This window comes from Fusarium oxysporum, chromosome VI, assembly GCF_013085055.1.
Source record: "Fusarium oxysporum Fo47 chromosome VI, complete sequence".
NCBI classification, from domain to species: domain Eukaryota; kingdom Fungi; phylum Ascomycota; class Sordariomycetes; order Hypocreales; family Nectriaceae; genus Fusarium; species Fusarium oxysporum.
In genome coordinates, this window is record NC_072845.1 from 3,586,469 (window position 1) to 3,608,983 (window position 22,515).

Sequence of the window (22,515 nt, forward strand, 5' to 3'; positions counted from 1 at the left end):
CCTCAGTTTTCCTCTTACATCAACAGAATATCAGATGCCTCGCACGCAACATTGAAACCATGGAGCTCTCCAGACCCGGGGACGCGCAAATCGTCGCCGCTTCTCGACCTCGCGCTGGCCAGGATGTCTCAGCCGCACCTGTTAGGGAGCTAGAGTGAACTGTCGCGGGGTTTCAAGCCATACTCACTGACGAAGACCGCAAAAAGTTGCAGCAGCTCAAAGCGATGTCGCACGACTCGCAAAGCATCATCACTTTCACAGCTGAGTTGGATCTTCTTGACAAGAACAGGCGAGGGAAGAGTGTCGCCTCGAGACTGGCTTCGTTCTTGCAGACGATTGAGCAGTTCACGCCCATAATCGACACTTACATCCAATCGAATCCCGATATCGCGGCGCTTATCTGGGGTTCTATCAAACTAACCTTTTTGGTACGTGATGCCAGTGCAAGTCTGACGCCCGTCGCACACCTCGTGACGACAACGCTGTCTCGACCCCAGGCCCTTTACTGGCCATCCGCTTTCGGTAGTTCCTCGCCAACTTCACATCTTACTTCCCGTCGTTTGTTGAGCTTCTGCACGGATTCGGTTCACTTTGCACGCGATTCGCCGAGTACCAGGTCGTTTTCAATGAATCCTCGCGTCTCAAAAGTTCAGTCTGCCAGTTTCACACTGCGGTGGTTACTTGCTGCCAGCAGATCGTCTTGGCGGTTCGACGACCCTGTGAGTGTCGCCAAGTAGTCGACTGAAGGATGCACTAATTGTTCGCTCGGTATAGTAAAGAATCAGCTTCTGAAGGCAATCACACAATCTTTTCAGTCTGAACTCCGAAGCTACGTAGAAGATATAAGAGCGAAAGCAGAGGAGGTACAAGGGGATATACATTTAGTGAAAGCTCAATGCGACCGCGAGGAACAGCAACACCAAAATACAGAGCGACAAGAGGCTACCAACCACCGGAAACGAATGCTCGCTTAGACTTCAAAGTCGACTATCGAAATGGAAGCCTTACATGTGCAGCGAAGGCGGAATGCATCAGGTTTGGCATGAATAATTCTTTGACGGGTATATGACTAATACTCCTTAGAGCAGAAACGACGTCGCCTCCTTGAGGAGCTATCTTCATTCAACTTCACATCTGCCTTCAATAGCACACGAAACAAACGCCATATTGGTACAGCGAAATGGGTCTTTGGCACACCAGAATTCTAACAATGGGTTGGAATCGATGGGCCTCACGTTCTTCACGTTACTGGCAAAAGTGAGTCGTCTTCTACACAAAAGAATGAATGACTAGAGCTGACTACGATCTGAAGTTGGGTCTGGTAAAACAGTCTTGTCGTGAGTAGTCACCCTCCAGGTATTCAAACCCACAGGCATTTACCACCATCCATTCTAGGTCCTCGGTTGTTGAGAAGCTTTCGCAGATCCGGCCGCCTCAACAATTCGTGTCGTTCTTTTTTATCCGATTCGATGATCCTCTGAGCCTTGATGCGGAGACAATCATACGGTCTTGTGTTCAACAATTATTATCAGCCATCGTTACGGATGATCTTGACCAGCGGTTGGCTTCTGAACTTGACAAACACCTTTCTGAAGCCAGGTTGGCTCTATTCTCGCTCGACCAACTTTCAAGACTCTATTCATCTGCTGCCAAAGCTATTAAAAACTGGTTCATAGTTCTTGATGGGCTGGATGAGTGTAACACTGGTCAACAGTCAAGATTGTTGAAATTCTTCCAAGCGGTTGTCTCACGGGCGGGTGCAACCAGCCATATTAGCATTCTCCTTTCGTCTCGAGAGACATGTACCAACGCCATCAAACGAAATTTTCCTGGATCTCAACGATTAGTTACTGGCCTACAGAATACCAGTGCAGATATTGGCGCATATGTTGACGACATCATCATTGAGAAACTATCGACTGGTGAACTGGTTGTCAGCGACCCCAGCCTGATAGATGAGATTCTGAAAACCATTGCTTCCAAGGAGCAGGGAATGTCAGTAGCTTCTCACCTACTCGAGTCTTACCCGACTAACATTAGAGCCTTCTAATTAGGTTCTTATGGGCGTTTCTTGCTATTGAGGATATATGTTCTGGAAAGTCTGACAAGGAGATTCGACAAGCACTGAAAGACATTCCGAGTGACCTTCCTACAACATTTGACCGTGCTCTGAGCCGCATTGTCCAGAAGCGCAATCAACAGATCGCTAAAAAGGCCTTTTTGTGGACGAAAGCAGTATCACAATCATTGACCTTGTCACAGTTCCACGAGGCACTTTCTATCGAAATTGGTCAACACACTCTACGCCAAGAAGATCTCATCAGCGGGATAGAGCGATTACCCGTGTGGTGCGAAAACCTTCTTTATGTGGAGGAAACAGATAATACAGTTCGATTCAGCCATCATTCTATTCAAGAGTTTCTTTTGGTACCCGATTCGGGTGAGAATGGGGATCTTCACATTGACTCGGACCAGTGCGATAAGCTTGCTGGTGACGCCTGAATTACTTACGTCAATCTTGACAACTTTCAAACGGCGCTAGCAGAGAGGAAAAGGGAACCTCTCAGTTCATCTGCTATAAAGATCGACCCAAGCGGAATAGCCGAGCAGACAATACAGTCTGCCATACAGGGTGGCGTTGGAACTCGCGTCGGTCGTCTAGCTCGCCAATTTGTCAAGACGTCAAACCCAAAAAAGATATCAACACAGCGCGACTTTTCCCTGAGTTCTTCCATGTCAGTTACTAGTAAAGCCCAAGGGAACCCAGATTACCCCTTTCTCGAATATGCTTCGACGAAGTGGTTCAAGCATACCAAATACATCGACGAAAATGAGACGGAGATTTGGAGGCTTTTCGGTCAATTGGTCCAGAAGCCCCTTGAGCACTCGCAGGGCGAGCCTTGGCATAGCACGGAATGGAAGAACGAAGCCATGGCGGGGTTTCCAAATCATGACGATGCAAGATCAGAATGCTACTGCCATGTGATACGGACTATGAACAGTGGCGAGATACATGAGTCAGACGACGGGCCAGACGACGGCCCAAAATTCTCTCAGCTCTGCCTTGCTTTCATGTACGCTGAGTTGAACGGCTACTACGCGCTCGCATGTCGATCCTTCCAGTTGTTGATAGTATTTCCTTGGATGGTATCTAAGTTTGAAAAACTTGTTTGCATTCTAGGAGCCAACAAGACTTACGAAGCCTGTCAAAATGATTGTGCAAGTCTGATACCGACACGTCTGAATCATCACTTACTCGTCGCAGAGCTCAGGAAATCTATCGCCCATGGGATTTCATCCTTCCCAGCATTGCCAAATTACAAGTCACACCCTCTATGTGACTGCGCAGACCAAGCTCCTCATGAGCTGATGTTGGATATTTGCCAGGTGTTAAAGACTGGCTATCGCCGAACGATTCAACCGCACTTGCAGGCTTTCGCTATCGTAACAGAAGCTCTTGCGGATGAGAGACATGGCGATATGCCCGGCATCTTGGACTTGAGCCTCACGTGTCGCGAGGAGGCTTATACTTTGTTTGAAGCCAAGAACATTCACAGGATGCTTTTGATCGATGTGCTCATCCAGGGGCTCCTATCAATTGAAGCGTTGTACAAAGGCATCGTCTCAAATTCCATCGCCAGTTTTGTGGAATACGAGACTACACCGACCTTCAGGTTTCATTCCCAGATACTGGAGCCACCAAGCTCGATGCCTGAACACCGTTTGATAGCTTATACCATCTGTTTTCTGGTTCTTTTGGATAGAGAGCGTCCTCCTGCACCGGCCCCAGATATAAGTGTTCTTGGTGAATATCGTCGCTTTAAAAAGCTTATGAACCTACACGGTGAAACTATCGCAGCAGTATTTCGAAGACTCGTTATCCCTGCACTATGGCCGACTTATATGGCATCCTATATCGTCCAGACTCTATTCGGGGAGTTCCTAAAGTATGATGTTCAGCACATTGCCCATGCTCACGAGGACTCATTTAGAGAAGCTGTGTGGAACAATAATTGGGACATTGCGGCAGCTCTGCTAGAGCTTCAGCCGACTTCCCTGGATAGGCTTACTGGCCTTGGTTATTTCAGCTATATTAGAGAAGCTGTACGCTGCCAGAACTGCTGGCGATGCACACAAAATGTGGTCAGGCAGCTAACTTCTAGCGAAATGCATCGGTACTCCTTTAGGCTATGTGCGAACCATGTCAGCTATTTCAATAGGATTGCTGGTTTGCTTGGGGGCATATATGATGCTAGGAAGGGACAATTACTGTGCCCGGGACATAGTACAGATGCGTTGCCTGAACGAGAGGGAAAATTGAAGCGGCCAGGATTTTGATTTGTCATAATATATAACCGAATTTCCATCGCCTCTTGCCTATCATATATTCTTGGCCAGCACTGAAACTTACTCATAAATCCCCCCTCACATCCTTAACTTGCTTCGTCCTCTCGGAGTCCGTCTGATCTCCCGTATTGACAGTCCCCTCCCTTTCTACCATCATGATAACAGCATTCTCCGCTACAGGCTTATGCGTGACTCCCTTTGGCACGACATACATATCCCCCTCCTTCATAACAACAGGCTCTTCGCCTTGAATCTCCATCGTCAATTTTCCAGAGAGTAGATAAAAGAGCTCTTCAGAGTCTGGATGAGCATGCCAGATAAATGAACCGTCGATCTTGGCGACTTTGACGTGATGGTCGTTGACGGATGCGATGAGGCGTGGGGACCATTTTTCGGTGAATGAGGAGAGGATTTCGGGGACGGAGGTTGTTTGAGACATGGTTTTAGAGTTGATGATGTGAATGGTTTGAGTTTGGGTAAGATGAAAGTGTATTTCGTGATTGGCGTCTCATATAAGGCTGAGCTTATATTCGAGGGTCCCCACTATGTCGTTTACAAGGCGCAAGGGCGTGAGATAGGATCTGGCTAATTTTGGCTTACATTCTGTGCTTTGCTATTGGTCCATGCTTTGGTTGAGGCTTATTAGCGACAGCTTTGACATTCTCTCTAAATCCATGTTGCCTTCCAGTTTTCTCATTGATTTTCTGTTAATGTCGATTAAGCTCACAGTGGTGATCTTAAATTCTGAGCTTATTATCACAGGCCTACCAACGCTCATCTCGCCAAAGGCTTCGTAACTCTCCGCTCAAATCCATAGATGTGTCTAGTTAATTCCACTTAGTTGTTCTCATAGACTTTGATAAACATAAAGTTGATAAATTAAAATTATACATATAATAGGCGCCGTCTCGGATTTCCAAACCCATTCTGCTTCTTCTTGCATATCCAGCCATCATGGTGCGTTACCAGCAACTCGAGCGCGATCCAGCGACGCGAGATCTCTTCAAGAACAGAGTCACGACACTGGAAGGGTTTCACGAAGTTCTTGAAAACTCATACGTTCTCGCACTTGACACGGAACATGTTGCAATCACGAGCGAGAGAGACCGTGTTCTCCACCAAGTTGGACTCAAGTTCACCAAGACGCTAAAGTCTAGACATCCTCCATGCTCGGCGTGGGAACATGGAATGATAAGACCAAAGCGACGCCTTCGTCATTTCTTCGAAGATAACAATATGGAAGGGCTCACTTTGAATATCAACACGAGTAAGGAGCTGGGAGATGAAGTTCTTCGCGTCGGTGGTTTCAGAGGCATGCCTATTCGTCGCCCCCATCGCTTTGGCGTGGAAAAGACTGTAGACATTGAGGATTTGGAGGCTTCTGTTGTGGAGTTCCTCCAGGATCTACCTGAAGACAAGAAGCTCGTGCTCATCGGGTTCGGAATGGGAGCGGAGTGGACTTACCTATCGGCAAACTTCCCAGCTGCCATACCCTTCTTCTCAGCCTGGATAGATCTTCGCGACATCGTGATGGACATCACCCCCTCACCGCGTCCATATCTTCCAAATCTGCTATTTTTAATACAGACCTTTGGCTACTGGCGGAAAGATGTCAAGCCCGGGAGGAGATGCCACAGCGATGGCAACGCTGACAATGCTGGCGACGATGTCGTGACAACTCTAGCTTTAGCACATGCCCTTCTTGACGAGAGGAACCATGCAATGCTCCGATTCGAACATGCATGTTTCAGAATAGCACGTTCGGGCAGAGTCAGGCCTTTCTATGATCCAACCAAAGGCTTCATTGCAACCGTCAGAACCGAAGGACAACTCCCGATCAAAATTTCCTCGAGTATCAGGCTTGCGCAGCGATTCTTCGACTTCCACCCGGTAGGCACTGGACTGATGTCAAGTGAGGTGGGATTTGCCACTTTTCGGAGCCAAGAGGAGCTCGATTATTTCATCAGCTGTGTGGATGGGATGGTGTTGCGGACTGGCGAGACCCTCTCAGCTCAACGCTATATCCATGTCAACCCAAAGACGCCAGAGGACGAGAAGTTGAAAGAAGAGAAGCGTATACTCAGGAGGATAAAGAGGGAAGCAGACGATGAAGAAGTTGTGGAGTTGGAGGATCTTTTCTCCTGATTTTCCGTCACGTTCAATATCATGGATTTCAGTAAGAAACAAGCATATCTAATGAATGCTGTTACCTTCTGTTATTAGTCTTGGGAACTCCCATAGCTGGCCTTAGATTTCCGTTGAACCTATACCATGGGCCATGTATCACTCTACTCTTTATTGCTCATTCTACAACATTTAGGAGTATTCAACTACTGTCTCTCAGCATTTGTATCGTGGATGGTAACCCCATGGAGGTCTTCCATCGTGCTCATCTTCACTTTTAGTGGGGATATGCGCTAAGCTTCAGTGCCCCTGCAGTAGCGGCAGGAGACAATTGGGCCGCCAACGAGCTTGTCATACCCTGCAGCGTCGAATTTGTCTTCACATCACAAACCTAATGAACCGAGACTAGAAAACGTCCATAGCAGTTAACACTGGATTAAGACTGATCTGTGACGATTTATCTGCCTGTTTAAAAATTATTTTAGTCATTTTAATGACAAAAACCTAGTACAATCTGCTTTTTCTACTCCAACATAATGAGATAAGATCGATAACATGAAGCTGTCTTGAAATCTTACTACTTCGGAGTGTACCTTGAGCAATCTTACTCTCTCGCTGTCCAAATATCTGTAAATCAATTTCACCTCAGCAACGCCGGAATCGCTGGTGTCTATTGGAGGTCCAAGCCGCGTTATTACAGACGTGTTTGTTGTTGGTTGCTCAGTACATTGGCAGGAGATTCCAGGTGAGAAAACGCCTCATTGGGCAACCCTAGCCAACTTCAGTAAAGCTTCTGTGTTGTCGCGATAAGCAAAAAGAAAACTCCGGCCGCAGAATGTCGCTTAATGGGAGAATCTTATCGCGTCTCCGGAACATAACGGACCGTCGCTCCCATACTCCACCAAGCAACTTTAGTCAGGACATGTTTGACGTCAAGACACGGCGGGATAGCGGAAGGCTTTGACCCGATAACTATTTCCCTGAGGCTATTGGGCATTTTCAACCTTAGCTGAGCTTGTGAACGCCACTTAATTTCTCAACCAAGGTAAACTCAGGGGAAACGGCGCCTAACGGAGGGCGGCGTTGGGGCTGGCCCGCAAAAGAAACGAGCCAAAATCAATAGTCTCTTCCTAGCTCTATGCGCTTAGAAATATCCATCATAGCCGCCGATCCTTTATTATTGCGATGTGCAATGTTTATACAAAACCCAAAAGCGCTCTCTTTTGAGATGTTTTCTGTTTCTTCTTCAGTCATCCTTTAGACCAGTCACTCTTTTAACAAAGATATCTTCGATATCACCACGTTCGTTATAATGATGTTCCCCAACTTCGCTGCCGGCCTTGTTGCCGCTCTTTCTATCTCCGGTGTTAACGCTGGTCTTTGCCGTCCTAGCTCGCAGACCAGCGCGGTTGTTTCGTCTGGTAGCACTACAGCTAAGACTGCATCTGAGACTTCAGCCACCCAGACTGTTGTTGGTACCACTACCACGAGTGTCGAGACTGGTTCTGAGACCACCACCAGTGCTGAACCTGGCTCCGAGACTACTACTGCCGAGACCAGATCTGAGACAACTACCGTTGCGATTGTCTCTGATTCCACCACCTCTGAGACATCCTTCGCCACTACAACCGTCGTCACTACCTCTGGTATCGATATCACCACCGACGTGACCACCTTCATCACCCTGACCGCAGCCGACACAACCACTTCTGAACTCGCTACTACTTCTGCTTTCGTTCCTGCCGACCTCTTCCCCTGCGTCACCAGCGAAGACTGCGCTGCCTTCATTCAGCTCTGCGATGCCTTCCGCTGCGGCTGCATCAACCGCAACTGCGAGCGTCTCACAGACACCACCACTGCTGAGCCTACCACCACCGCAGCTGCCGACGAGGAAACCACCACTGCTGCTGACGCTACTACTACTGCCACCGCCGAGGAGAACACCACTACCGCTGCACCTGAAGAGGCTGCCACCACCACTCAAGCTGACGAGGAGGCCGTCACTACTCAGCCTCCTGCTCGTCGTCGTGCTCTTGCCAGCCCTGTTCCCGAGGGCGCGCACTACTGCGATGTTAACCAGGACTGTGACGAGAAGACCGACATTGATGGATACAGCTGCGAGACTTTTGAGTGTACCTGCCTCGAGAACTCTTGCGTTGCCGAGATGCCCAACCTCTAACTAAAGAGCGGTCCTAGCTCAGTGTATTTTGTTTAATTATTGACAATATATGTCAGGCATTTACTGCCTTTCTTACCCCCGTGGTTGAACGCGTTGTGAGATGCTGCAATACGAAGACATCATTTCCCATTATTGCTATCAAATACTTTCAATTCCTAGCGTTTTGACGAATGTTGCGGGACCTTGATCGTTTGATCGGTTTGGTTCGCCTGCTTTCAATGTGTCCACGGAGAGTGTTTCTAACTTCATATTCCGGCTTGACTGTATATGTTAATTGGCTAGAGAAAAAATGGCAACTTGATGTTCTGTGCTTTCATGATATCATGACATTCCCTTGCCAACCCCCTTCCCTCAGAAGATAAAAGGTGCTCATCAAAACTGATCTCCAAAAACGACTTCTTCCAATGTTGCCAGTGCTCAAACATGGTGACTGAAACGTCATAATACTTACCAGGCCGACCTCTCACCTCTCTCTCAAAGAACTTGATCTTGTTCGAATCCAGCGTTTCTGCCAGTTTCGATCCTGCAGTCTGCAACCAACCGTGAATCTCATGGATGACGAACTCGAGGTCTTCGTTCTGTACACAAATAAGGTTGATCGTTTTGTATCCCATAAACTCCGTTATTCCTGGAATCCCGCGGAGATACATCCTTGCTTCTGCCTTTCCTGCTCTTCTGTAGTAATTCTTGTCTACCGAGAAACTTTCATCTTCACCCTCGTGACATTGACAACGAAGTGATTCATAGCAGGATTGCCAGACATTGTGAAATGAAGGTAGTTCACACAACGAGTCGCTGGGCTGTGGATCCGTCACCCACCAGGGATTACTATTCATTGATGGCAGCGTTTGAATCGCGACGAGTAGATCAACTATCATGTCGCAATCGTCTTCAAAGCGCAGGAGAGTAGATGCAAGAAGCTCCCAAAGTTCATTACGCCGCCTCGAACCCCCATACGCAACTCCTTCTGGATATCTGTCCAAGCAACCGGCAGTGATGGCTCTGGCGGCTGACTCGGCGTTCATCGTCTTGTTGAGATAGTTGCAGAGAGCTAGACTTTCATCAAGATGGTGGGTGCTCCTGAAGTGTCTTTGGCAACTGTATGTGTAGCGGTGAATCTGCCTGAAGTGCCTTTTTGGAAAGTGTTATTTTGAGTTAAAAGACCTGATAGCTGATGCTTGCATCGCGCACCTTGCCCCGCCCCCCCTGTCAAGGTTAGGGTTGACTCTTGAAAGGATCCATCCATCTCGAAAAGACACACCAAGCCCAAGTGGTAACATTTTCGGGTCCGATGAGAGATAGGTGAGAGTATGGCTGAAGGGCAGGCGCTTCGTGCCAAACGACTTATCACCCTCGATAATGGATGTCGGTGGCCAGATGTTTCTCATGCGCCTCCAGTCTGGGGAGAGGCAAGCTAATCACATCACGTGATAACACCAAACTCGTTATGGTTACATAATTTCCAAGAAACGACTTAAGCAAAAGAACAATTTTATTTACAACCTTGGAAGCTCTTTCACCCTCAGATAACATTTAATGTAATAATATGATGCCTAACTTGGAATTTTACGGATTGGCAATCAGTCTCACAGCACCGCCATCGACCCCGCAAGCCAGCGTAGCCAGCCCTACCGGTATTTCACCAAGCCTCCCTTGCGAAGTTGGGGGCCATGCAACTTCGCTGAAATGTCTCGCGTGAGAAAGTGGTGTAACACCACTGAAACATTTTATTCGCTGCAAGAAGCCTCTTTCATCAGAGCTCTCAATAGTTGGCTATCGATATGCAGTCAGCCATATATCCATGATCCAATAGTTCAGCCGCATCAGCTCAGGATCCGAAGACCTTTTCCCGCAGTGTGCGTATCTTGCGTGGCTTCCTTGGGGGCTATGTTAATGCCCCTTTGGCCTCAGATTAAGCTTAGACTTGGGGACGGTTTGAATGGTTCTAAAAATACTGCCATATCTGGCAGCTGCACACCATAAATTAATGAATTCTCTTTTTATAGTTGACCTTCTGAACTATCAATATTCGCTCAGCCGCAGAGGCTACCTTAGCTGATAAGCCATTCTGCAGGCCTATCACTCCTTCACAAAGACTTTCGGTATGAAGTAACACGAGCTGCCGATAAGCTGTACCACCAGCTCCCGTCGTGCTCCGCCACGTCAGCTATTCGCCATAAAGCTTACGAGTTCATAAACCACCCAATTCTACCCTTATCTCGCTCCCCGTATGTCTCAGTTAATCTACAGTCCCTACCATGTCTCTCAACACTCCCGCTGCAGGGCAATCTGCCCCGGTGAACAACCCAGAGGCTGTTGCGTATCGAGAGCGTGATGCGTTATACAACTACTCAACTGGTGTTGTTGATGTTCCACGGGGCTACAAGTATCGTCAGTATCGTATTTTCGGGTTCACGTTGCCTTGGTATGCGTCGCCGAAGATCCAATTGGGTATGGTTGCTTTTGTATGCTTCATGTGTCCTGGTATGTTTAATGCGCTTAATGGGATGGGCGGAGGGGGGCTGAAGGATACGAAGCTTGTGAATGACATGGTGAGTAGCCATCACTGACTTGAAACATTGTTTACTAAGTAAAAATCGCAGAATACCGCCTTATACAGTACATTTGCCGTCGTCGGCTTCTTTGGAGGCACTTTCGTCAACAGGCTCGGGGTAAAACTGACACTAGCTTTTGGTGGTATTGGCTATGGCATCTACACCATTAGCATTCTGCTCTATTCGCACTACGAAAACGACATCCGAGCTTTCAACATCGCTGCAGGCGTACTCCTTGGTGTATGCGCAGCAATGCTTTGGACCGCTCAAGGAACCATCATGATCTCGTACCCTCATGAACATCAAAAGGGTCATTACTTTGCTTGGTTCTGGGGAATCTTCAACATGGGAGCCGTCATCGGAAGCCTTGTATGTCATTTCCTGGCCTTATTTCCTCTCATCTTTCCCCTCTCTCAAGAAGTGGCATGCCATCTTCGATGGAAGCTAACAAACTTTGCAGATTCCCTTGGGTGGCAACATCAACACTGAAAACAATGAAGATGTTAGCGACGGCACATACATCGGGTTCATCGTCCTGATGTTCTTCGGAGCCGCATTGGCCCTCCTTCTCTGCAACGCAAATGATATCATTCGAAAGGACGGATCATATGTTATTCTGATGAAGAACCCGACTTGGCAAAGCGAGTTCTACGGCTTGTATGAGACTATTCGCTATGAACCTTTTGTCATATTCTTGTTTCCTATGTTCTTCTCATCCAACTGGTTTTATGTGTATCAACAAAATGTCGTCAACGGTGCATACTTCTCAACGAGGACCAAGGCACTGAATAGCCTCTTGTACTGGCTGGCGCAGATTGCAGCCGCGGCGATATGGGGGTACCTTTTGGACTTGGAATATGTTCGTCGATCTGTAAGAGCCAAGATTGCACTGGTTGTTCTCTTTGTTATGACCTTTGTTGTTTGGGGAGGCGGTTATGTTCATCAGAGGACATATACCCGGGAGATGTCAAAGGCTGAGGACTTTGACACGGATTGGAGGGATGACGGGTATGCTGGGCCCATGTTCCTTTATATCTTCTATGGATTTTATGATGCAGCTTGGCAAGCTACTGTTTATTGGTAAGTCCACTATTAATATTCTTCCGATGGCGACTAATAGGATAAGGTTCATGGGCGCTCTCTCAAACTCAGGTCGTCGTTGCGCAAACTACATCGGCTTCTATAAAGGCATTCAATCAGCCGGTGCAGCCATATCAAATAACCTGGACGCAAGAAAAGTATCATTTGAAGCGCAATTCATCAGCAACTGGGTACTCTTAGCTGCGTCATTGATCATCGCATCTCCTGTTATTTTCCTCAAGATCAGAGATCATGTCGCCTTGGCGCAGGATCTTGAAGGGACAGATGAGACTATGGCAGATGTTGCACCGCACGTTGTTGCAAACTCGGGTTACGCTGGGGATAACTTTGAAAGTAAGGAATCGAGACGAAGAGTTCCTGGCTTTACTGTAGTCTAACTGTCATTTGTAGTGGAACTAGATGAGTTTCATGTATCTACGAAGCTATTACGTCGGTGGTGATACGGAACGACACGTCACGAGGATATGATTGCTTGGATACCCTTTTGAAATTTATAACTTCAAGGTAGATGGCGGCAAGGCTGTTTAAGAAATGATGAGATGAGGACGAAATTCGAAATCTAGTGCATTGGGCCACTTGGTGCTAATGTCCTGCTGCATAAGATGTATCTCGTTTCTACCGTCTAACGTCATCGTACTGGACGGCCACTCTCCCGACAGCCTCAAACACGAGCCCATGCCCGCCACACTTTATCTCTTGGTAACAGCATATTCTAAATCTTGTGTGACAAACAAATCTTGCCACAATCTCGATTCTGTCTCTTACGTCTCCTCTCATGCATCATGTCCCGCCAAGACCACCTTATCGTAACAAGCACTACATATTATTTCAAATACGAATAAATCCGCCCGAAGAAATTCGGCTCCCGAATCTTAATAATCTTATCTCACAAGTCATATTATGCAAAAGTCCGTTGCGGATCATGCCCAATGTGGCATCTCTGCTTACGCCGCGTCTTCCTATTCGCTCTCGCTGTCTCGCTTTTCGCTGCGCGACAACTCACGAGATGATGATCTTTAGTGCTGATGATCCTGCAGAATTTGAAAAAGTTGTGGTATTTGGAAGAAGGTCTTCCGAAAGAAGAAGGCAGGTTCAGGGATATGGACAAGATTGTCGATGTTGAGGCCACGCCATGGGAAGTGCCAAGACTTGGAGGAGAGTTATATAATGCATGAAGAGAAGACGTCTCAAGCTTATTATCCCAACCATTTCGAGCCTTTACAAAGCTTTTTCAGTAATACTATTGTTATTCAAGATGAAAGTCTCAAGTTTCCTGTTGTCTCTCCTTCCTCTGACGGCGGCTGCAACGAGTATCCCACAACCTCGGGCAGTTTCTGCTCCTGAGCCAGCTACCTCCGCCGAATGCTGCCCCTTCACCTATAAGCCAACATGTACTAAGAATCTCGAACGTGTATTTCACATCAAACTCTTCTACAACCGAAAGGAGGGCATCACCCCTGAACAGTTCAACGCGTACTGGGCCAACAACCATACCAAGACTGCCGGAGACTTTCACTTGCGATTTGGGGTTTACAAGTACTCACAGGTGAGCAACCCAAAGCTTAAACTAGTTACATAAGCTAACTTGTTCCGTAGTACCACTCTACCCCTGAGCTTCGAGACCTTCTTCGCGTCCCTGGCGCAGCTCCCGTGCTCGAGTTCGATGGCGCTGCGGAATTTTGGGTGCCGACTATGGAGACCTTCCAGGCTATGGGATCCGACCCATTCTATAGAGATGTGATTACGCCTGACGAAAACAATTTCATTGATCATTCTTCTATGAGGATGATTGTTGGTTTTGATTATATCATGGTAGATAACCAGAACGCTGTCACGGAGCATGGTCGAACCTTTCAATAGACCATGGGTGAGAGACGATAATATTCATGGGATGGAGGCTAGATGAAGGACGGGATATCGGACTTGGTTAATACCCTGCTATAATAGACCGAATATGAAGACGCATATTTGGTACAGATAGACAAACATTGTCTAGTTCTATGTATATTCAATATGATATCTTATTCACGCATATATCCTAAAAATTCACTTGACTCGGACCGCTCTACTCAAGCTTGATCTCAAACTTCCCAGAAGGCTCGGGCTTCGAGAGTGCCCACTTGATTCCATCCTCCATAACCTTGTCCCATCTCTTACTATCAGCTAATTGATCTCCAAAGCGTCGGAAGCCGTGCGGCAGACCATTAAAAACTTGGACATCCGTGGGAACTCTGTCAAACTCGTCAGATTGATTCTTGTATACTGATACTCGAAACTTACCCTGCTTCAACAAGTTTCTGTCCATAAAAGAGAGCTTCATCTCTCAAAGGATCCAAGCCACAAATACCCAGCGTCGAAGGCGGCATGCTCTTGAGCTGCTCAACAGTCGCAAGGCCAATATTCAATCGAACATCCTTGGGATCCGGGTTCTGAACCTTCAACAGCCCAGTGAACTTGTCGAGCGCTGCCTTGTTGATCATCGGAGCTTCCGCGTTCTGAACATATGAAGACAAAGAAGGTTCCTTCATCTGCTCCATGATAGGTGCGTAGCAATCAGGGTGGACCAGAGCAGGAATCATCAAAACCTGACCAGCGAGTTTCGGTCGTGAAAGAGCATCGGGAGCGATGTTTTGTCGAAGCGTCAAGGAGGCTGCTAGTTGGGCACCAGCTGAGATTCCGCCAACTACGACTTGGCTAGGAACTCCGAGAAGTTCATCGATGTGGTCATGAACCCAGTGAAATGCGTCGACGGTGTCTTCCCATGCTGTGGGATAAGCATAGTCTGGAGCATGACGATAGTTCAGGTTGACGACTGTGACGTTTGTCATGACTGCGATGCGAGTGCAGATGGCATCTTCGGAGGGAATGTTTCCAAAGACATACCCGCCGCCGTGGAGATGGATGTAGATAGGAAGACGAGCGCCTTCTTCGGCTGAAGCTGGTCTGTAGGTTCGAACCTCGAGAGGAAAGCCATCTCTTGAAGTGACTGTATAATCTTTCATGAGAATAGGGTAGTCTTTAAGCTTCTCCATCTCGCTCTGGGCAAGCTGTTCTCGGTACATGTTCGTAAGGCGCTGCATCTCCTTCAGGCCCAGATGGCCTGGAATAGGCGGCCTGCTATCCGTGACGGCGAGCCATTCTGCTGTTGCATGTCCGTATTGAGTAAAGTCAGCCATGATGATATGTGGTTGATGATCCCATATGATATAGGGTATTGAAACAACTTTTGCTAAAACCTCAAGCAAGATATTGGCAATTTTGAGTTTCTGAAGCTATCGTGGGAAATGCCGAGGAAGAAGTCGTCGCATGATGCCCACGGGTCCAAAGTTGTCGCCGAACCCCTCAACTTCGCCGAACTCGGTATAAGTGAGTGCCGAAGCATCCACATAAATCGGCGAGAAGTCCGAATCCTTATAAAATCATGACATTTCAAGATTATAATAATTTCTCACCATAAGTCAAGCTTTACCTCAATTCACAGATTTTCAAGAAGTTGAATGTCGTTGTAAATACGTGGCTTGGGCACTCGGCAGTGAGATTCATAACCAAGAAGTGCTCCTTTATTAAGCGTGCCAATCACGATAGCTTCACAAGACTCAACCAAAAATCAAGCGAACTACGTCACGATATTCATAGTTTACAAAAGGCCCGACAACGTCTCAACGTTACATAGAATCAGGGTCGAGTGCAACTTTCCCCCGCATTTTAAGCCAATACCGAACAAGATCTACATAGACTTCCGGGCCCGTCGGAGATGAGTATAAACTTTAAAGCTTCCTTGGTTGCCATAGATAAAATGAGAATTTCCTCCTTTTTAATCTTGATTTGGTCAAGAACAGTGCAACGATGAAATTCCTCAGCGCTGTAACTGGTGTGCTAGCTCTTTTGCAAGGCGCTGATGCAGCGACTTGGAAGGATTACAAGCCGCAGAGTCGCACGCCAAGTTCATGTCCTGATTATGTCGACTATTCGCAGAAACCGCACAAGCCGCTTTCTTCGGGCAAGTTGAAGCTGCCGTTTATGAGACCGAGTGAAGAATGCAGGACTTTCAAGAGCCCTGCCGTTGAGGTACGTTCATGATGGCCTTGAGATTGGATCGTCCATAGCTGACTTGATGATAGAAAGTCATTAGCGACATCAAGAAACGCGTCAAGAACCCCGATCTGGCGCGTCTCTTTGAGAACACCTTCCCATCGACGCTCGACACGACGGTCAAGTATTTCGATGCCAAGAAGAATCTAGCTTTCATTGTGACTGGTGTAAGTCTCTGTAGTTTTATCAAGAGAACGTTGGCTAATGAAATACATAGGACATCACGTACGCACAAGTCTTGCTTCCAAAGATTTTGACTGACGTATGATCAAGTGCACAATGGCTACGCGACACGGGCAACCAGTTTGCCCATTTGTATAAGCTACTTCCCCAGGATAAGAACTTGAAGGCCCTCGTCAAGGCTATCATCAACACCGAGGCGAGATACATCTCCGAATACCCTTATTGTGGTATGTGCCATTCTATTCGACCACTGAGTGACCGTGACGTAACTAAAGGTGTCAAGGTTCCTTCCAGCCTCCACCTGAGAGTGGTTTGAGCCCTTCGGTCAATGTATGAACCCCGAGGAGATGTTATATCACGGCTGATCTGGCAATACCTTGTGTATCAATTTCTGCTAACGCGATTAATAGGACTACGCTACACTTGTAACCGTCAACCCGTGTGTTCTACCGGAAACCCCATGTTCTTCATATAGCCAGGCTAACACCAGTGGTTCTTAGACGAGTCGATAACCAAACAGTATTCGAGTGCAAGGTATGCCACCACCCTGACATGCTACCATACCGTTTTCTAACTACTTTCAGTACGAACTTGACTCTCTGGCTGGCTTCCTCAAGATCGTGCGATCATACTATGATAATACCAAAGATGCTTCTTTCATCAACGACAATTGTGAGCTGATGGACTCCTTATGTTCTTACATTTATACTAATAATCGACAGTCAAATCTGCGATGAAGCAGATCCTTCGAGTCATCGATGAGCAATCTCAAAGCACCTGGGCCGAAAACTGGTCCTACGTTAGCTACTACAACTGGACTGGCCAAGCAGGATCACTCTCACCGCCAGTACCCAACAGCGGAAACGGCGAGCCCAAGCTCGCCAATGGTCTTGTTGCGTGCAGTCACCGTCCCTCAGACGACTTATCCGTCTTCAATTACATCACCTCGGACAACGCCATGATGTCAGTCGAGCTCGATAACGTTGCCGACGTATTGGATAAAGTTGGAGGTCAAAAGAGCCTTTCTGCAACGCTACGTGGTCACGCCAAGATCATTCGACAGGCAGTTTGGAACCATACTCTCACTTCGAATGGTATTTTCGCTTATGAGACTAATGGATATGGCGGTCAGTACATCATGGATGACGCCAACGTTCCGAGTCTTGTCTCCCTCCCGTACCTAGGCTTTCTCAAGCGTGACGATCCGACATACAAGAAAACCAAGTCTGCTCTGTTCTCGCGAGCAAATCCATACTACGCCGTTGGAAAGACATTCAGTGGAATTGGAGGACCGCACGCAAACGCTACTAATCCATGGCCTATGGCACATGTCTCGGCTATCTATGGAACAGATGATGACGATGAGATTACTGAGCGACTTAACATGATTTTGGAGAATACTTCTGGTCTGGGACTGATTCATGAGAGTGTGAATATCTACAATTCTTCTGTCTTTACACGACCGTGGTTTGCTTGGGCGAATAGCTATTTTGCGGAGATGGTTCTGGATTTGGCGGAGAGAAAGCCTGGGTTGATCTTCAAGGATGACAAGCCGTATGTCGTATAGAGCGAATCGCCTAGAGATGTGATAGAAGACCCCTTTTGTAACCCGCAGAAACAGCGGTTCCTTAATAAATTACCTCTCATGGCCATCGTGCTGTCTCACTGACAACCTAGGGAACCTAGACGATAGAAAAGAAGTCGAATGCCCTGATATCCGAGGTTTCCCTGCGGGTTTAAGCAAAATGAAAAGACTTTAAACAAGTCAGAACTTTCACCAGGGAATAATGAAGGTCCACAGGAAAAGTCAGACAGCATAACCAGTGCAGATAAATATTGAAGTATGAGTGAGGCTCAGCAGTGGCCATATGCATGATAACCCAACGCACAACATTACTAACAGCTTACACGGCCTATGATTGGGGTCCATTCGCATGGATAACTGCTTTGTCAGAGTGGACCTATACCGATAGCGAATGGGATCAGTGAAAGAAAACCAATAGGGTGCGACTATCCACGAGGCGGCCGACCGAACGGCAACAGTGGCCAAAGAGATATCTCAGCTGGCATCGCTTAAGCTATTCTAGAGCAGTCGACGGAGACAAACGAAAATGCATCATTCTCAAAGAGGATGGTGCGGAAGAAACGCACCGTTGGATATGCACTCACGAGAAGCGAAAACTCGTATTGGTAAAGATCATATCAGTTCCTTCACCGACAGCCCGACCTGCCATATGTCCTCAACTATAAAACCATCTGAAAATGCCATCATCTCACAACAACTCAAGCTTCTCGAGACTCAACTCCAAACCAAAATCCTCCACCGACTCCTACAAAATGCAGCTCATCAACCTCTACGCCCTCACTGTCTTCGCCACCTCGGCCCTGGCAGCAGACTGCTTCGGCAACGGTAACAAGGATGTCGGAAAGTTCATCACAGCTTATTGGGATGCTCGCGAGCGAATGTGCAGTAACTCCGGTTGTACTTACCAGGAGGCTTGCACTACCTCCGGATCTTATACTGTCAAAGGCCTTGGTGTAGACACTATCTTGAATGTTGAGATCAAGCGCAAGAACACTGGTGGCAAGAAAGGATTCAAGGATTGCTGGGTATGTATTCCAGCTTTGACTGCTGAGCTATGCTAATCAATATTGTGACCAGGACGCTACTGAGTATGTGACACGATATTACATTTGACCTGTCTAATTCTTCTAGGGACATCATCAACCAGTGCCCCAAGGGTGGCTCGAAGCAATTGAGCGGATCGTGGGAGGCAAATGGTCAGCTGTATCAGGTCAACGGATATTTCTCGTTCAACTGAGAGTCGACCACCATGACTCTCATCGTGATGCAGCTTGGGGGAGGTGCAACATAGGAGAAGTTGATCAATTTTGAAGTAAAACTTTGCAAGGAGTGTTGTCGCAATGGATGAAGGTTGCAGCCAAGGCTCCATTCTGATAAACACCCTATCGGAGATGATTGAATTATATACCCCAGGTGAAACCCTCCGAGAAACTCTATTATTTAGGCTTCACATTCTTGAATCTATTTTTAGTCGCATTCTTCCTTGTACATACGTCGCTTATCAACGGAGTTTTGTTATGCCTACACGGAGGAATAATAAGCGTAAAGCCAAGACAGACGGCGCGCACGGCCCCTGCAGTAGGTATCGATAAGAGAGTTCAGGTCCGCAAATTGCTCTTTTCATCTTCATGTCGGTCCCTGTTTGTTTGTTTGTTGCATATCGCAATCTGGCTTCCGTTGCCTTTCCCCTCACCAGTACCAAAAGACTCATCTTAGCATTCTCACTCACGAGTGGTATGACTATGCCCGACTGATCAGGTCAAATTCCGTATGTGCGAACCGACTCAAGTTTGCCTGAGAACCTCTAGACAGATCATATGCGATGATCAGGCCATCTTCGTCTGGCGGTTCTCCCTTTACGGCTCGTCACGCATGCGAGATTTGCAGGTAAGTCAAGTCAATCCAAGCCGTCTGCGGATCGATATGCACTGTGTGCCGTTTCCGACTGCTGAACTGACGACTCAATTCGACGAGCAGAGAGCGAAAAGTCCGGTGTGACAGGGCTTTGCCAAAATGCAGGTTTGTTCCGTCCATCCCATCCCATCCCATACGAGACCAAGCCAGTTCAGTCTGGCAGCGTATCTCGTCCACTGGAACATAGATGAACGCACGTACGTGGCTATCGACATGTGGAGCTGATGCTTTGGCCTATGTCCTGCAAAGACGATGCGAGCGGCTCAATCAACCTTGCGGGTACAGCCCAATTTCTCAGCGTCGTACTCGCGATGAACAGCTGCAGGAGCTCCAGGAGCGATTGGCCAAGACTGAAGCTCAGCTCGCTCTTGAGACCCCGCGACCAAGGACAGGTTCCACGACCTCACATTTACAGCCACCTTCCACCACTACTGCGCCCGTCTTGCCATCACGTTGGCCTGATGCCCTTGGCTCTATTACACCAGACACAAACACCCAGTACCATCTCGCGACTACGGCACCATCACGTGTCTCTAGTGTACCCGGATCTGCAGGTCCGTCAACTAGCCGTAACCCCATGGAGCTAGACAGCCACCGAAACATGGGCACGGCCATCGATCTGCCGACTAACAGCTCACCCATGCTAGATATTGATCTGTTCAATCCAGGGGCCGACTCCAACATGGCTTTCGACTGGTGCAATCAGCTTACAGCCCTGGAACCACTGGATAACATACTCCTCACTCGCCTATCGCCTCGATCTTTGGCTCATAGCGGCACCGAAGAGGAAATCTCGCACGCAGAACTAAATGCACTGCACAAGTACTACTTTGAATCTATTTACTTCTCCTTTCCCTTCCTGAACCAAGATCGATTCGCGACAGAATCAATGGGAGGCGGTCTTGCTATAAGCGCCCTCATTTACGCAGTTGCACTCGCTGGATGCGCTCACTCATCCACTTCCCAGAACAAAGAGTCTGCTTGCTATATATTAGCAAGGAACTATGCAGAAAAGTGCGAAAGAGATGGCCAGTTGAACGAACTTAATTTGTTACAGGCCCTACTCTTTATCGGGAGGTATGAGGCTATGGCTGGGAAGCTCGAGAGGAGCTGGATGACACTGGGGCGTGCTGTCATGCTATCCAGGCTGCTTGAACTGCCCTACATGGATAAACGAAATGAAGGCGATGGATTTCAAGATTCTCAAAGACATGATGGCTCTGGCCTGAGCCTGCCTGAAACGACCGATCAGGTTCTTCTAGAGGAACGAAGAAGGACCTTCTGGGCTTTGTACATATTGCTCAGTTACGTCAAAACACGTACCGGATGGCAATGCATGCTGGGCGATATAAAGGTAAGATAACCCTCGTCAACTTTCTCAGAGCGCTTTGACGCTAAGCTCAAACCATCCAGAAGTTTCACATCAACCTCCCATCACCTGGGTTACTGAGATCCGATTTAGTCCCGCTCAAGATGCCCTATCTCTCAGATATAGGCCTCGAGCCTAGTATCGAGATCTCATCCTATGCAGGGTGCGTCCTCATGGTAGAGCTAGCCCTATGCTGTTTTGACCACGGACAAAAGCGGACTTCGAAGAGCTTCTGGGATGGCTACTGCGATCTTGTGAAGAAGACAGACGTGCTTTTCGGAATGCTGAAACGACACCTCAACGCTACATCTATCCGCGAGGACCCCGTTGCCTTCAGCCTGTATCTAAACCTCCGCGCAACTGAGATCTTTTCCCATGAATCAGCTATTGCCCGGAGCGAAGAGCAAGGTCTGCCACCGCTCATGACGGCTGAGAGTCAACGTCGTGCTACGGCAGCTGCTTTTCAGATATCAACTGCAGTGCGCCTGAACCTCCCCTCACCGTGGAAGGCCGACAGCGACATCATTATGCTACAAGCCATATTCATCGCGTGGCCGCTGACCATGGCTCTGAAGGCCTTCCATCGCGAGCTGGTGCATGGCGGTAGTCGCGACAGTATTAACGGCGTTGTTGCATCTTCGAGGTTACTGTTTGCCGCTCTGGGCCACATTGAGGAGTCGGGCGGACATTGGCATCGAAGTGTTGCACAGGTTGAGAGGAAGCTTCAGGAATGGGAAGAGAAGAATAGCTTTAACTCGCTTACGTTATGATGAACGAAGTTCTGGTCTCGGTTGATTTCTGATTTGGGGCGCATTAATACTTTTATAGGGCTATTATACTTAAGCCTCGTCCGTTAAACTTAGACTTTATCGCATTACATATAACAGTTTTATGTTTCGTCTCTGGAAACCAAAGATTACTGCCAAGAGTCGAACTGGGTCATCTTGCTTAACTACGATGTATGAGTAATTACGACAGTCTAGGCGGAAAATTGAGGAACCATGTCAATAATATTTCGGACAAATGGTTTTAAACTCCTTTGACAGCGCCCCGAATAGTAGTAGTT

At 47.6% G+C, this 22,515-nt stretch overlaps 11 protein-coding genes across 11 annotated transcripts; 8 read left to right on the forward strand and 3 right to left on the reverse strand.

The window, feature by feature from the left end:
• Positions 1-59: 59 nt before the first annotated feature.
• On the forward strand, positions 60-4,338 carry FOBCDRAFT_295292 (uncharacterized protein; the record flags this gene model as incomplete). The annotated part of the gene is made up of 10 exons (XM_059611860.1): positions 60-140; positions 207-428; positions 527-719; positions 775-884; positions 975-1,035; positions 1,084-1,170; positions 1,313-1,337; positions 1,396-1,995; positions 2,055-2,491; positions 2,543-4,338. 10 exons carry the CDS (start codon positions 60-62, stop codon positions 4,336-4,338), a joined length of 3,612 nt encoding a protein of 1,203 aa, XP_059465205.1.
• FOBCDRAFT_226923 (RmlC-like cupin domain-containing protein) lies at positions 4,338-4,807 on the reverse strand. Its single transcript, XM_031185724.3, has one exon. The coding sequence runs from the start codon at positions 4,784-4,786 to the stop codon at positions 4,412-4,414; it is 375 nt and encodes a 124-aa protein (XP_031036859.2). The 5' UTR covers positions 4,787-4,807; the 3' UTR covers positions 4,338-4,411.
• A 494-nt stretch (positions 4,808-5,301) lies between these two features.
• FOBCDRAFT_276011 (uncharacterized protein) lies at positions 5,302-6,492 on the forward strand (the record flags this gene model as incomplete). Its single annotated transcript, XM_031185723.2, has 1 exon — positions 5,302-6,492. One exon carries the CDS (start codon positions 5,302-5,304, stop codon positions 6,490-6,492), a length of 1,191 nt encoding a protein of 396 aa, XP_031036858.2.
• Positions 6,493-7,648: 1,156 nt separating this feature from the next.
• Positions 7,649-8,745, forward strand: FOBCDRAFT_226924 (uncharacterized protein). Its single transcript, XM_031185722.3, has one exon. It carries the CDS (start codon positions 7,784-7,786, stop codon positions 8,648-8,650), a length of 867 nt encoding a protein of 288 aa, XP_031036857.2. The 5' UTR covers positions 7,649-7,783; the 3' UTR covers positions 8,651-8,745.
• A 43-nt stretch (positions 8,746-8,788) lies between these two features.
• Positions 8,789-9,896, reverse strand: FOBCDRAFT_203509 (uncharacterized protein; the record flags this gene model as incomplete). Its single annotated transcript, XM_059609062.1, has 3 exons — positions 8,789-8,911; positions 9,118-9,701; positions 9,842-9,896. The coding sequence occupies 3 exons, from the start codon at positions 9,894-9,896 to the stop codon at positions 8,789-8,791; spliced, it is 762 nt and encodes a 253-aa protein (XP_059465206.1).
• A 1,012-nt stretch (positions 9,897-10,908) lies between these two features.
• On the forward strand, positions 10,909-12,834 carry FOBCDRAFT_241274 (major facilitator superfamily domain-containing protein; the record flags this gene model as incomplete). Its single annotated transcript, XM_059610345.1, has 5 exons — positions 10,909-11,202; positions 11,254-11,574; positions 11,666-12,285; positions 12,326-12,639; positions 12,815-12,834. The coding sequence occupies 5 exons, from the start codon at positions 10,909-10,911 to the stop codon at positions 12,832-12,834; spliced, it is 1,569 nt and encodes a 522-aa protein (XP_059465207.1).
• A 727-nt stretch (positions 12,835-13,561) lies between these two features.
• Positions 13,562-14,166, forward strand: FOBCDRAFT_203511 (EthD domain-containing protein; the record flags this gene model as incomplete). Its single annotated transcript, XM_031185719.2, has 2 exons — positions 13,562-13,852; positions 13,903-14,166. 2 exons carry the CDS (start codon positions 13,562-13,564, stop codon positions 14,164-14,166), a joined length of 555 nt encoding a protein of 184 aa, XP_031036854.1.
• A 168-nt stretch (positions 14,167-14,334) lies between these two features.
• Positions 14,335-15,575, reverse strand: FOBCDRAFT_321030 (Alpha/Beta hydrolase protein). The gene is made up of 2 exons (XM_031185718.3): positions 14,587-15,575; positions 14,335-14,537 (listed from the first exon to the last, which is right to left on the reverse strand). The coding sequence occupies exons 1-2, from the start codon at positions 15,480-15,482 to the stop codon at positions 14,372-14,374; spliced, it is 1,062 nt and encodes a 353-aa protein (XP_031036853.2). The 5' UTR covers positions 15,483-15,575; the 3' UTR covers positions 14,335-14,371.
• A 577-nt stretch (positions 15,576-16,152) lies between these two features.
• On the forward strand, positions 16,153-18,211 carry FOBCDRAFT_262341 (Six-hairpin glycosidase-like protein; the record flags this gene model as incomplete). Its single annotated transcript, XM_031185717.3, has 9 exons — positions 16,153-16,374; positions 16,428-16,565; positions 16,616-16,623; positions 16,672-16,808; positions 16,865-16,911; positions 16,992-17,020; positions 17,082-17,115; positions 17,166-17,253; positions 17,304-18,211. 9 exons carry the CDS (start codon positions 16,153-16,155, stop codon positions 18,146-18,148), a joined length of 1,548 nt encoding a protein of 515 aa, XP_031036852.2. The 3' UTR covers positions 18,149-18,211.
• Positions 18,212-18,918: 707 nt separating this feature from the next.
• Positions 18,919-19,403, forward strand: FOBCDRAFT_276017 (uncharacterized protein; the record flags this gene model as incomplete). The annotated part of the gene is made up of 3 exons (XM_031185716.2): positions 18,919-19,191; positions 19,244-19,254; positions 19,298-19,403. 3 exons carry the CDS (start codon positions 18,919-18,921, stop codon positions 19,401-19,403), a joined length of 390 nt encoding a protein of 129 aa, XP_031036851.2.
• A 403-nt stretch (positions 19,404-19,806) lies between these two features.
• FOBCDRAFT_226928 (uncharacterized protein) lies at positions 19,807-22,358 on the forward strand. Its single transcript, XM_059609724.1, has 3 exons — positions 19,807-20,053; positions 20,144-21,434; positions 21,494-22,358. Exons 2-3 carry the CDS (start codon positions 20,268-20,270, stop codon positions 22,217-22,219), a joined length of 1,893 nt encoding a protein of 630 aa, XP_059465208.1. The 5' UTR covers positions 19,807-20,053; positions 20,144-20,267; the 3' UTR covers positions 22,220-22,358.
• The last annotated feature ends 157 nt before the right edge of the window (positions 22,359-22,515 follow it).

What these genes read in the sequence shown, in the direction of transcription:
- FOBCDRAFT_226923 (XM_031185724.3), bottom strand. Translation starts at nt 4,786, where the DNA reads ATGTCTCAAACAACCTCCGTCCCCGAAATCCTCTCCTCATTCACCGAA.
- FOBCDRAFT_226924 (XM_031185722.3), top strand. Translation starts at nt 7,784, where the DNA reads ATGATGTTCCCCAACTTCGCTGCCGGCCTTGTTGCCGCTCTTTCTATC.
- FOBCDRAFT_321030 (XM_031185718.3), bottom strand. Translation starts at nt 15,482, where the DNA reads ATGGCTGACTTTACTCAATACGGACATGCAACAGCAGAATGGCTCGCC. An exon ending in CAGAAACTTGTTGAAGCAGG is followed by an intron (nt 14,538 to 14,586) that starts GTAAGTTTCGAG and finishes CGAGTTTGACAG; the next exon opens with AGTTCCCACGGATGTCCAAG.
- FOBCDRAFT_226928 (XM_059609724.1), top strand. Translation starts at nt 20,268, where the DNA reads ATGAACGCACGTACGTGGCTATCGACATGTGGAGCTGATGCTTTGGCC. An exon ending in GCATGCTGGGCGATATAAAG is followed by an intron (nt 21,435 to 21,493) that starts GTAAGATAACCC and finishes CAAACCATCCAG; the next exon opens with AAGTTTCACATCAACCTCCC.